At 38.4% G+C, this 14558-nt stretch overlaps 1 protein-coding gene across 1 annotated transcript in view; it reads left to right on the top strand.

Moving 5' to 3' along the window:
* The window catches only part of dntt (deoxynucleotidyltransferase, terminal), a 184088-nt gene that overhangs the window by 11770 nt on the left and 157760 nt on the right, over nucleotides 1-14558 (top strand). The window contains exon 3 of the mRNA XM_077217389.1: nucleotides 9181-9297. Within this exon, the coding sequence (XP_077073504.1) occupies nucleotides 9181-9297 (117 nt within the window). The remainder of the gene's footprint in view (nucleotides 1-9180; nucleotides 9298-14558) is intronic.

The raw sequence follows: 14558 nt of genomic DNA, 5'->3' as shown, positions 1-14558 counted from the left end.
GGATGTGAACCCGAACCCGCCAGTGTTCAGGCTGTGATCTCATTAACCTGAGCGGACACAGCTCACCTGTTCAAGTGTTGGTCATTAACCCGCAGCAGACGCTTCCCTCGCCGGCATTCATTTCAGTACACTGTCGCCATGTTGAGGTAAAGTCATATCCTCAGACAAAACAAAACCAAAAAATGGTTTAAAAAAACAGTCGGAGAAAAAAGGTCTATTAAGAAAAAAGACAGACAAAAACATACGTTTATTATCCCTGTTATATTTAACAATGGAATACCATATTTCACTTTTAATAGTGTAATTATAAACATATTCTATCTCTTTAACCAGAACTATTGTTACAATAAACGGAAACAGCCGCTAAGCTAAAATGAAATGATACTGAGGGGCTGTTTTTTAAACTAAAAACGTAAAACTTTTTATGCGTTTTGGCTGTTCTCTTACACGACAACGACGTTTTGGGTGCCTGAACACACAAACTTTTGAATACTTACTTCAAAGTAGGGCTGTCGCGATAACCGCAATATTGCAGTACCGCGCTACTGACAGGCCAACCGCAGAGCAATGCAAGTAACCGCAGCAACCTCGAACCGCATTTTCTTTTTTCATAAGGCCACCCTTCGTAGTTCGTACCATGTGTATTGAATGTTAAATAAGTTAATAATGATAACAAGACTGTTTATCATGGTGATTTGTACAGAGGATTCGTGGATTTGGACTTAAGCCTAAACAGACAGTGAATGTGTTCGACTGAGCGCGTGCGATTAACTGCGTCTGTCTTTGAAGTCAAGTCATGTATATTCGTGAAAAGGTTGCCGTTTCCAAGGAAATGAAATATTTGTCGTACGCTATCATCCTTTTAACGTGTAAGGGTATTTACCATGAATGGCGTCAGCGCTGGTCAGCATTACACAGCGCGAGAAAGCCGTGGGGGGAAAGCAGCGAGTCACGCATTGAATCAATGCCATTGGTCTCTATTAAGTGAAGCATTGCTTCAGCTTTGCCCAAAAGTGAAGCATTGCTGGCCAGCTGAGCCTTGAAAAGTGGAGCTCAAAGTTAAAAAATAATGAACACCTTGTTTCATTACATCTATCATTTAAGGAATCAGCTTTTTTGAACGTTTTTGTTGAACGGTTCAATGACTCACTCAGAGACAGTCCGTTGGCGTAACAACTGTGCGCTGAGTGTCAGCCTTTCAATGTGTAGAGACGCTGTTTAGTTTCAGTTACATTGGTTACATTGTTTTTGTGTATGTTGACCACATCATAACACGTATTTATATAGCAACAAATAAATATAAATAAATAAATGGCGGTAAAACCGCATATCGCGCTATTGAGCCACTCAAAATTACCGCAAGGGAAATTCCTTCACCGCGACAGCCCTACTTCAAAGTGCAAGTTTTTGAAAGCGTGTAAACAACAAATACGCAAATCTCTGAAGACGATGACGTCATGCACATGCGTATTACATGTTCAATCTATAGTGTTTCATCGACATCTAGTGGCCTGGCAGGAGAATACAGCATTTTTAGTCATTTTCGCTGATCCGTGTGAATAGAGCGCCGAAGTTATGACGTCACTTTGTTGGCCAAAACACGGAAGTGAGTTCCCTCGCCCTAAAGTCTATGGGTTTTTGCTAAATCGCCTGAAATAAGGTCTAAGGTTAACAAAGCCTCTAAATATTTTTAATATTTTAAGTTTTTATCTATGACATAAAACACACCAGTTATAACCTGCTTGTGGTTTTTTAAACTTTGTGTCTGCTTGTGTTTTTTTAAACTTTATAGGCCTATAGTTTTTTAAACTTTATAGGCCTATAGGCTTCAAAATGTATACATTTTGGATTCACTTATAAAGATTATCTTGATAGACAAAACGTGTAAGGGTCACAACTCTGTTGAACACAGATCTTATTTTTTGCGATTTTCCAAAAGTCTATGGGGAAAATGCATAGCTTTTCGATCGAGGGAACCCATGCGCCGCTAACTTCCGAGTTGTCCTACAAAGTGACGTCATAACTTCAGCACTGTGTCGCGAGCGGGGGTTAAGGAGCAAGGAGAGAGAGGTGCTAACTAAGATAAGCAACCTGGGAGTTCACATTAATAAAACTCTAAGATTTACAATGTAGCCAACTATGCGACCTCAGGATTTTCACCCAAGGATATGTAATACTCAAACACAGGTTCGTTCTTCCCAAGGAGGACTGAGACAGTTCTGACAATTAAAAGCAATTCATTAAATATAAAATCTTTTCACATTGAGAAACGCCACATTCACTAATAAATGCCGTTCAGACATTTACCTCTTAATTACCCACAGATATAATACAGAAAAGGTATTTCAAATAAATAAAACAAAGAAAAAAAAAACACGAAAATAAATACTGGGGTTTAACCAAAGACACGACCAGGAAAAGGAATCCCTGACCCACCCTGTAAGTAACCACTTATTAGACTGCACCCACACGCTAGTGACCCTCACTACAAATGCAATGAAGCAAATCCACACTCAAGTGTGTTGAACACCACATCCCAAAAGCGGGTGGGCCAAATAGCCTTTCGCAAATGTCTCAGAGAACCCACAGTACTTAAATTACAGGTTCCCTAAAAGAAAACTCACGACACACAGCATATTTATACAGAAGACAAAAGCAGCAATACATTTACAATGAAGACAAAACAGCAGCGTAGTCTGTGTCCGTGCGTCCTGCTGATTACAGCTCCGAGCTGGAAGCATGGCGTTAGACACGACCCCCAACTGCGTCAGAACAACGTATAGAAAACCACTGCTTGCTGCCACATGCTGCACTTAAACAACTGTAAATAAGGGCTTTAGGTTACAGACCAATATTACCCAGAAAATTAAATCACATGGCACTTTACACATCCACATACCAGAGATTGGAGAAATAAGTAACCCATACTACACGACTCCAGGGAAAGGCAGAAAACGGAGACCTAGACATGGCTAACCACAAGCTCAGCTACCTGTGCACCTTGCTTTTATTGTAAGTGCAATCATGATAATGATTAACCAGCCGGTATCTGACACAGCTGAATCCATGGGGGAATTGTTCCCATTCTCCACCAGGGGGAGTAATGGAGGAAAATCCCCAATCTGCTACAGCACTCTATGCTATGGGGATCGTTTTGACCATAGACATAATAAATACATAGACGCCCTATTGGTCGCTTTGGAACGTTGCTGCGATACGTCAATGAGTCCGCCATTTTGCGGAGGGCAAGACTGCGCTGTAAACAAATACAAGTAAACGGGTGAGCTGCGGTTTTTCTGGATAAAAACAAAAAATGTTTTTACATTTATCAGCCGATTACAGTGGTTTGTATGTGGTGTACAAAAAGTTTCATCTCCAGTTATTTAAAATCTCGATAGACTTATAAAAAAAAATGTATTAGGAAATGTCAAAGCTCAGGCTTGTCTTGTAGGCTATTTGGCTTTTTATTCTTGGATAAGAATTGTGAAGACCCCCATACTGAGATTTAATTTAATGTTCACATTAAATGAAATAAAGTTTTCTTATTGTGGAAAAAACATTTTCTGTGATTGACCCGATTTTAGCAATAACAAAGATAACGGATGGATCCTTTATGGTAATACATATGATATGGTACAACTACAGTGAAATGCAAAAAGTAAATATAAGATAAAGTGAGAAGTAATAGTAAATAGTTTAGTCAATAAAATAAACAAACAGTATACAGCAAATTAAAATAGTAATGGATAGTATAGTTATATAATATCATAAGTACAATATATTGATAATAGCATATGGTTTATGTGTAATACTATAATAATAGCAATATAATAAGAAATATCAATTACAGTATATAGACAGTAAAAATAATAAGTTAGTGGCTATGATAGCATAACTATAATAGATTGATAATCGCAAGTGGTATAATATTATAATATCAATAATAATAAGAACAGCAAATTCAATGTAATATCAATTGCAGAATAATATAGACAATATGAAACATTATAATATTGATCATTAAACTGACATTAGATGTGTCATTTTATTTTATGTAGGCCTACATACAGTGAAGATAATGTATAAATATGCAAATATAATTTATATATTTTAAAATATTCCTACATAGGCTATATAAAATAAAATGACACAACCCTGTCTCTTTTTTGTTGATCAGTAATAACCATCATAACAGTATAAGTAGCCTAAAAGGTATAAAAAGCTATACAAGACAAGAAATAAAGTAAACGATTCAGTCAAACACACAGCAGGATACAACGTTAAATAGCCTAAATATAAAGTTTTGAAACTTTAGAGCGTCAGAAGCACTAGGCGAGGTAAGGCTGTATCTCACAACTCCGAAAACGTCCGATTAAATTTTTAAATAGGCGCTATATTTTTAAATAAACCACAGATCTGAGCTTTAAACAACTACATTGTCGACTGAAAAACTATTAAGACCACATTTCGTGACACAATAACAGTAGTATTTTTAAATTTCGCGGCCTTTCTCCTCTGAACGTTACTATTACTAATTATATCATGACCAAATACAACCAGAAACAAATGTTCAGTCTTCACACGAAAAGTGCATTTTTCTCTATTCCCGGTATGAGAGGTATGGGAAAGTTGCCCTCCGCAATATGGCGGCGCCGTTGACGTGCGCTCCAGTGGCCAATAGGGCGTCTATGTATTTATTATGTCTATGGTTTTGACAATGTCATTATGGCTAAACCTCTCCGTTTTAGAGAAGGGTATTCCTGCACAACCGGAGGCTGCAGTTTCAGGACCCTAGTTTTAGGACCGCAGTTTCAGGACCCTAGTTTAAGGACCGCAGTTTCAGGACCCTAGTTTTCTGTTACAGTGTCACCTATCGAACTGGATCACCGAAAACACTCATCATTTAACCCCTTTCGTGGCAAAGATCACAGACGGCCCCAGGTTATTGTTCAACATTCATTATTCACAGTCCTAAAACTGGGGTCCTGAAACTGCAGCCTCCGGTTGTGCAGGAACATACTACTGCCGTTTTAAGCATATTGTTGTCATGTGTATCCTAAAACTGCCAGCAGGTGGCGGCAGATCATTGTCTTAACGAGTGAATAATTGAGTCGTTGAATCATTCATAGACCGCTTAGTCGTTCAAATACGCGATTCATTCTTGAACAATGCAGCTGAAGGCAATAATCATGCAACAACATTCTTGGCCAAACCTGCACATCGGTCAGAGATGAGTGTGTGTTTTCTTCAGCTGAAAACATTGGAGCTCAGCACTCGCTGCAGATCAAGATGACAGTCTGGTGTTTTTGACGGACAACATGTAGATGTGTAATGAGTGAAAGTGGATTGTTTCCGAATGGCAGTTTGCTGTTTTGTTTGTCTGTTACTTACACAATTTTTGTGCACTTTTTTTGTTACCTAATTTTCCTTGAATGCACATTAAGGAAATTATATTTTATTTAAGAATAATTTGTAAAAAATTTAACGTAATTTCATTTCAATAAAAGATGCGATGCTTGATTTAATTTATATTTGCCTTTTGCGCCCTCTTGTGGGCATGGGAGACAATACAGTCCTTTTTGTCCTCTATCATAGTATTGCCTTTAGAATTCGAATATAATTTGAATTTCGCTCATATTTAAGAAAAATTCGAATTTAGCTTTTCAGCCATTTTGACAGTCCCAGCAATCAGCAAGGTTATATAGAGACATTATAAAGAATACTTGACACTGATTGGCTGGGAACAGTACGTTTGATAATCCAATCCGAACGTGAATAGATTTTCATGGCTGAACTATTCATTTGTTGCATGAGAGTGAATGTTATTTCTCAGCATTGCTCTATGAAAATGGCGTATTAGCTTTTTCTCAAATTCCTAAGGGTGGTTTGAATTGTAATTTTTTTAGACATTATAAATTAATGTTTTTTTCCCTTCGGAGTGGAAGTGAAAAGCCATCTGAAGTCAGAGACCTGCAGCGAGGTCTGCTGTCATGGGAAAGGAAATTAATTTCAAAAGTGCCTTTAACTATCATAATTTTAATGGAAAAAAGAGCCCAGTTTTTTATTTGCCCTGAAATAGACGTAATACAGGCATTATATTCAGACTTTTTATGCTTGTAAAGGAGGTGACGCCCCTGACGGCAAATAAATGGCAGTGATTTTTCTCACTTCTAAGCGCTTGATGTTTTTGCTGGAAGGGAGAGAAGATATCAGGCCTCTTTTCACTCAGAAACACGACGCCTCTAAAATAGCTCCCGGTCAGAACAGCATGTTAGCATTCACTTCCCCTGCATCTCTGAATCGGCCATTATCACAATGTGCAGAGATGATTGCACAGGTAATTTTCATGGGTACAGACTTCCATCACTTTGAGCAATTATTCCCAGGAGCGCTGACATTACAGCGGTAATCCTTTTGAAACCAGGAGAGGGTTGAATATTTCAAGGTCTAAATGAAATAGCAATTTATCTGGGATAAACTGGACCTACTGTGTCCTTTATGTCCGTAATTGTAAATCATAAAGCTGTAATTGATTCTGATGCTTCCTGTCTTCTAGATGACGAGCGTTATCTTGCTGTTCCCCTGACTCCTGTGTGATGAGATAAACGTTCCAGCATTGTGCTAATGTCAGGCATAACGAGACTTTCACATGTTCTGAAGATAATGTGACTGTTTACCCCTGCAAAAGATTTCACCATGATGTGAACATGTTGTAGGTGGTTGCTACGGTACTGTATATTGGGTGGTTACTAGGGTGTTTTTAGGGTGTTAGCTGGGGTGTTTTGGGTGGTTGATGTCATTTTTAGGGTGTTCTGGGTGGTTACTGGGGTATTGCTACACAATTGCTGGGGTATTCTGGGTGGTTGCTATGCAGTTTCTAAGGTGTTTTGGGTGGTTACTAGGGTATTGTTACACAGTTGCTGAGGTATTCTGGGTGGTTGCTATGCAGTTTCTAAGGTGTTTTGGGTGGTTACTGGGGTATTGCTACACAATTGCTGGGGTATTCTGGGTGGTTGCTATGCAGTTTCTAAGGTGTTTTGGGTGGTTACTAGGGTATTGTTACACAGTTGCTGAGGTATTCTGGGTGGTTGCTATGCAGTTTCTAAGGTGTTTTGGGTGGTTACTAGGGTATTGTTACACAGTTGCTGGGGTATTCTGGGTGGTTGCTATGCAGTTTCTAATGTGTTCTGGGTGGTTACTAGGGTATTGTTTCATAGTTGCTGGGGTATTCTGGGTGGTTGCTATGCAGTTTCTAAGGTGTTCTGGGTGGTTACTGGGGTATTGCTACACAGTTGCTGGGGTGTTTTGGGTGGTTGATGTCATTTTTAGGGTGTTCTGGGTGGTTACTGGGGTATTGCTACACAATTGCTGGGGTATTCTGGGTGGTTGCTATGCAGTTTCTAAGGTGTTCTGGGTGGTTACTAGGGTATTGTTACACAGTTGCTGAGGTATTCTGGGTGGTTGCTATGCAGTTTCTAAGGTGTTTTGGGTGGTTACTAAGGTATTGTTACACAGTTGCTGAGGTATTCTGGGTGGTTGCTATGCAGTTTCTAAGGTGTTCTGGGTGGTTACTAGGGTATTGTTACACAGTTGCTGAGGTATTCTGGGTGGTTGCTATGCAGTTTCTAAGGTGTTTTTGGTGGTTACTAGGGTATTGTTACACAGTTGCTGGGGTATTCTGGGTGGTTGCTATGCAGTTTCTAATGTGTTCTGGGTGGTCACTAGGGTATTGTTTCATAGTTGCTGGGGTATTCTGGGTGGTTGCAATGCAGTTTCTAAGGTGTCCTGGGTGGTTACTAGGGTATTGTTACACAGTTGCTGAGGTATTCTGGGTGGTTGCTATGCAGTTTCTAAGGTGTTCAGGGTGGTTACTAGGGTATTGTTACACAGTTGCTGGGGTATTCTGGGTGGTTGCAATGCAGTTTCTAAGGTGTTCTGGGTGGTTACTAGGGCATTGATACACAGTTGCTGCGGTATTCTAGGTGGTTGCTAGGATGCTATGTGGTTGCTAGGCTATGTTGGGTGGTTGCTAGAGTGTTGCTATGCAATTGCTTGGATGTTCTGGCTGGTTGCTAGGGTCCCTTCTTCATTGTAAGTTTCTTGGCTATTCTAGGTGTTTGCTAGGATGCTATGTGGTTGCTAGGGTGTTGCTATGCAATTGCTAGTGTGACGGTCTTGCCCGGGTGATCTTCTGTCGAGTGGAGATATATAAAACGTGGAAATAGGGGTTTCACTTCATAGAGAATGAATCAGTTCCACAGCATGTCTCGTTATCTCTGCTCCTGTTTATTTAAAACAGTACTCTTTCTTTTTAATATTTTTTAATTAATGTAATCTTTTTGCATTGAGATTGTATAGTGAGTACAATTTTGCAGATTGACAATTACAATACATTTTCAGTGAAATAATCATAAATCAACTCAATAAAACTAAATGTGAAGGGAAACATCCCCACCTAGTGGTGAATATGCACAATACCACATGAATAAAACAATTAATCCATTAAACACATTATAACAACATATTTCATACACATTACCTGCATAATGGAGATATAAAACGTGGAAATAGGGGTTTCACTTCATAGAGAATGAATCAGTTCTACATAAAATGCACAAATTAATTACGATTGTGCCTCATAATACAAAGTCAAAATTACACACTCGACGCCAAACACATATAAAAGTTGCCTAACAAGTTTATTGCAGGATAAATCCACAATAAAGCAGTTATTTATGTGTTTTGGACACTTTTAACGGATAATTCTCCGACTGCTCAAAACGTGCAATTTACCCACAGCATGTCTCGTTATCTCTGGTCCCTATCCCGTACACTAAATGCCATCACGCATTAAGTAATCTAGGTAGTTACTAAAATGAGATGTGGTTGCTAGGGTATTTTGGGTGGTTGCTATGGTGTTGCTATGCAAATGCTGGGGTCTTCTGTGTGGTTGCTAGGGTCCCTCCTTCATTCTAAGTCTATGGTTTTTTTTTCCAGAACAGTATACGCAATTGTTTTACTTTAGCAGACACCACTAATAAAAGTAAGTATGACAGAGTGAGTTTAGACATTTTATATTGAGAGGCTTTGTGAAATGGTTTTCTCAGATTGCAAGATGTTTACCGGTATATTGGTCTAATGCCGATTGATTTCTGTGTCTCTCTCTCTGTTTATGAGCAGAATCCTGCTGTGGATCACAGGTCTTGTGCACATCCATCAGCCAAACCAGAGTCGGCTGTGTCTCAATATGCCTGCCAGAGACGGACGACAATGGATAACCACAATAAGATCTTTACAGTAAGTGAATGCACTGCTAAAGATAACCCTGCCGATTGTGCTGGTTGTGATTTAAACAGGCCACTGAGAATATTAATATTATTTTACAGTGTTCTTGAGTTATTTTAATCTCTGGCCCACTTGCAACACAGTATGGATAGAACAGAAGGGGGTCGAACATACTTCAGAATGAACTGTCCCAATTAACACACACACTAACTGCTTCAGCTTTATACTATGCCGTTTTTGTTGTCTTTTATGATTGTTGCTCACAACAAACATCAGAAAAAACTTTAATGTCAGAACTGGGGGGTTGTGACCTCGTCTTCTGAGACATAAAGAGACGTTCACGGTTCAAAGTAATTTCTAGTGTGTTCTGGGTGGTTACCAGGGAATTGCCAGGTGGTTTCTAGGGTGTTTTGGATGATTGCCAGGATATTGCTAAACAGTTGCTTGGGTGTTCCAAGTGGTTGCTATGATGTTGCTAAGCAGTTGTTAGAGTGTTCTAGATGGTTACCAGGGCATTGCTGCTAAGTGGTTTCTAGGGTGTTTTGGGTAGTTACCAGGGTGTTGTTAAATAGTTGCATGGGTGTTCTATGTGGTTACCAGGGTGTTGTTAATAAGCAGTTACTAGGGTTTTCTGGTTGGTCACCAGGGCATTGGTACAGTAGATGGTTGCTAGAGTGTTCTGGGTGGTTACCAGGGTGTTGCTAAGTGGTTTCTAGGGTGTTTTGGATGGTTGTAGGATGTTGTTAAGCGGTTACAAGAGTGTTCTGGGTGGTTACCAGGGTGTTGCTAAGTGGTTTCTAGGGTGTTTTGGATGGTTGCAGGATGTTGTTAAGCGGTTACAAGAGTGTTCTGGGTGGTTACCTGGGTGTTGCTAGGTGCTTTCTATGGTATTTTGGATGGTTGCCAGGATGAGCTAGATGGTCCAACCACACCCTAACATTACACTACCTATAACCCTATCGCTAAACATAATCCCACCCATTGGGTCTTCAGAGACGGAGCATGACTATGTGAAGCTCCGCCCATTGCGTCCAGAGAGGAGGAGCTCTGCAGTGAGCATCACTTGATTAATCATACAAATCTCCAGACAGCCTTTGTTTTGTCTTGCAATTTGTGTTTGGAAGGTTAGAGGCCTGTTATCAGTTGTCAAGCAAAACTTCTGTCATGTTGTGCTTTAAATATTTATTTGATACTTGAACATAAACCCAACAGATTCACCTTGAGCTTCTCCGAGGCAAATCTTGAGACGCTGCCAGAACTGCTAAACTTTCTGTGTTCAGAGCCAGAATTAGACTGACAAACACCAGAGGTTTAAGAGCTTTTGGATGCGCTACACGTCGCTCACGCTGCTCCTGATTATTACAGCTGATGTGTTGTTACGCCGTGATTCTTTGAACATTAATCAACAGAAAAACAGTGCAAGATTACACTTTGTTTCAGATGTGACATTTCTGCAAACTCACATTTTGTGATCGGCAACATTAAAAAATCAATTATGATGAAAGAGAAAAACACCCAAGCCTGACGAGGTGAGGTGAACCGTAACCGAGAGCTCAGATTAAAATCTCTTCTGTATTTCACTGGCAAATATGATATTTTAATGGGAAACAGAGGCTTGATTGTCTATTGCCAGGAGAGAAAAACACATGCAATGCAAATACATTCTTGAGAATAATGAGTGAGCAGAAAAACAGCAGGATGAGATGAGCTACAAAAACACTACCAATATCAAGTGTGAATTTTAGTCTTTTATATATTTAATTATTGCATCAAAGTTTTCTATTTAAAGTGTGCATTTGCTGACATGAGCATTATGCATATGCATGCATTAGTAAATCAGAGGTGTTTATTATTATATTAAATTATATTTAGGTCAGTATCACTATCAGAAACAGTGCTTTTAATTAGTTTGATCCACTTTCTATGCATAAATCAAATTTAAGTTTTGCTTATCAAACCACTGATGTGAAGTTGAGCGTTTAATCTCTGTTCTGTTTTACTGATGGTAAGTGTGTGTGTGTGTGTAACAGGTGTGCAGACAGAACAAAAACACATGAGCATGATGGATCCAACAAAGTTTAATTCTGTGAAGTGTCAATCACACAACTGTGATTCCCAGCCTCCTCAGAGTCGCCAATATTGATTTGATCCTTGTCTATTCTCACTCAACCATTGCACAACATTTCAATAGCAATTTTGCATGTTTGTCCAGCATTTGCATGTTCCACGAACACACAGAACAAACACAACCACACAGCAAAAAGCTAGTCCTACCAAAATAATAGCATTTGGTACACACACTTCAAATTTGGGTATTTTTTTTTTTGTATTTGAAAGAAGTCTCTTCTGCTTTATTTTGTTTGATCAGAAATACTGCAAAAAAAAACAGTTATATTGTCAAGTAAAGTCACCTTTATCTATAAAGTATATCAAAAAAAATAATGCAACAAAGTTTATTTCGGCTGTACAGCAGATCCAGAAGAAAATAGTGTCATAGTCCAGCATTGTGAAATATTATTTCAGTTTCAAATAAGTGTTTTCTATGTTTCCAGCACAGAATAAAACATTTTAAAAGATTATTGCCACTTCTTATCTACTTTTTATTGTGACTTTGTATGTTTTTTATCTGCGAGTTTACATCTCAAAATTCTGACTTTATAAAACGCAATTCTGACTTTATATCTCGCAATTCTGATTTTATAACATGCAATTCTGATTTTATAACATGCAATTCTGACTTTATATCACACAATTCTGACTTTATATCATGCAATTCTGACTTTATATCTTGCAATTCTGATTTTATAACATGCAATTCTGACTTTATATCTCGCAATTCTGACTTTATATCTCGCAATTCTGACTTTATATCTTGCAATTCTGACTTTATATCTTGCAATTCTGACTTTATATCATGCAATTTTGATTTTATATCTCGCAATTCTGACTTTATATCTCGCAATTCTGACTTTATATCTTGCAATTCTGACTTTATATCTCGCAATTCTGACTTTATATCTTGCAATTCTGACTTTATATCTTGCAATTCTGACTTTATATCTCACAATTCTGACTTTATATCTTGCAATTCTGACTTTATATCTCGCAATTTTGATTTTATATCTCGCAATTCTGACTTTATATCTTGCAATTCTGACTTTATATCTTGCAATTCTGACTTTATATCTCACAATTCTGATTTTATATCTTGCAATTCTGACTTTATATCTCGCAATTCTGACTTTATATCTCGCAATTCTGATTTTATATCTCGCAATTCTGACTTTATATCATGCAATTCTGACTTTATATCTTGCAATTCTGACTTTATATCTCGCAATTCTGACTTTATATCATGCAATTTTGACTTTATATCTCGCAATTCTGACTTTATATCATGCAATTCTGACTTTATATCATGCAATTCTGACTTTATATCATGCAATTCTGACTTTATATCTCGCAATTCTGACTTTATATCATGCAATTCTGACTTTATATCTTGCAATTCTGACTTTATATCTCGCAATTGTGACTTTATATCATGCAATTCTGATTTTATAACTTGCATTTCTGACTTTATATCTCGCAATTCTGACTTTATATCTCGCAATTCTGACTTTATATCTTGCAATTCTGATTTTATAACATGCAATTCTGACTTTATATAATGCAATTCTGACTTTATATCTCGCAATTCTGACTTTATATCATGCAATTCTGACTTTATATCATGCAATTCTGACTTTATATCTCGCAATTCTGACTTTATATCTCGCGAGATAAAAAGTCAGAATTGCCTTTTTTTATTCTGTGGCGGAAACAAGCTTCCACAGTTTACTATTTGAACATATTTGTTTAATGCATTTTATTCCTGTGATGCAATGCTGAATTTTCAGCATCATTGCTCCAGATTTTAGTGTCACATGACTTTCCCCCTATTTCTCTCTCTCTCTCTCTCTCTCTCTCTCTCTCTCTCTCTCTCTTGCATCATGGTTTCTTGAAGACTCTAGTCTTACAGTTGCATCACTCCATCTTTCCCAGGCCTTCACATCAGTCAATATATTGGCATGTAGCGGCACCGACTGACACCGTGTGAATGAACACTGTCTGATCGGATGTGGAGGGTGTAAACGCACATTAATGAGCAGGAACAGGAACAGGCCGGCGTCGCGCGTTGGTTTTTCATCTCTTGCTCTTTGCTGTCGCAGCGGAGGTGTTTCTCGCCCGCATGAATCGATCTGCGTAACGACCCCGTGGGCCGCACTCTCCAGCACCCTGTTCTTCATCATACAGCACACACACGCCAGTCACAGGCACGTTTGCTAATGAAAGCCAGCACACATGGACAATCATTAAAGTGTGTATGTGTTATGGAGGATGTGTCAGGTGTTTGCATGATATGCTGGTCATTATGTGTGTTTCTGCATGGATGAAAGTGTCTGGAAAGCTTTTGTGTCCATTATTTGCTGCTTGTTTCACAGCTGTTCTACAGTTTTCTGGCCGTATGATGAAAGTCCCTCTATGATAAATGTTCATGTTGTGTGGGCAGTAATGCATCTGTGTGTTCTGCGCTGATTCAAGAGCGCATTATGGAGAATATATTCTGACATAAATAAAGGATTGGTAGTGAAGTCAACGGTTGAGTCCACTTGTCAAAACTGGAAATCGATTTTCCCTGCGTCAGGAAAGATTTACTGACATATCATCTTACATAAGCAGTGTTTTGAGTTTAAAGTTTGGTCCACATTGCAGTTTGTTTTAGCCAACGCTGCATCCACAATCTCATATTGTTTAGTAGATTTGGTTTTATACTTACCTTGCAACTGTTGAAAAGTATGCTCTATATAGTATGAATGTAATCTAGATGTGAAGTATTTGAGTAAATGTAATTATTTACTGTACTTAAGTATCTCTTTGGCTACTTTGTAGTTTTACTGAGCATCAAATATTTTAGCAACTTTTACTCTCTACTTTAATACATTTTTGAATAAGTTGATGTATACTTTTTACTCCAATGCATTTGTGAAGAGTAATGACGTTACTCGTTACATTTTGCACGACACCTCACTTTTTCTGCAGCCGTTTGTTTCTGCTATAAAGAAGTGATATCGCCGTCTAAGAGCATTAAGGGACTATATCTGGTGTGTTTTACCTTTACTCACACAAACTTGTCAACGAGGAAACTTTACACGAGTGCGAGTGCATTAGGGGGGAAGTGTTGTGGCAAATTCAAAGTCTTCAAATGGGGTCTCAAAGAAATCTTTCAAGAG

This window comes from Siphateles boraxobius, unplaced genomic scaffold (genome assembly GCF_051911475.1).
Source record: "Siphateles boraxobius isolate OS27281-9 unplaced genomic scaffold, OSU_SipBor_1 73, whole genome shotgun sequence".
Lineage (NCBI taxonomy): Eukaryota > Metazoa > Chordata > Actinopteri > Cypriniformes > Leuciscidae > Siphateles > Siphateles boraxobius.
The sequence above is the reverse complement of the archived record's forward strand: the minus strand, read 5'-3'. Positions and strand labels throughout refer to the sequence as shown.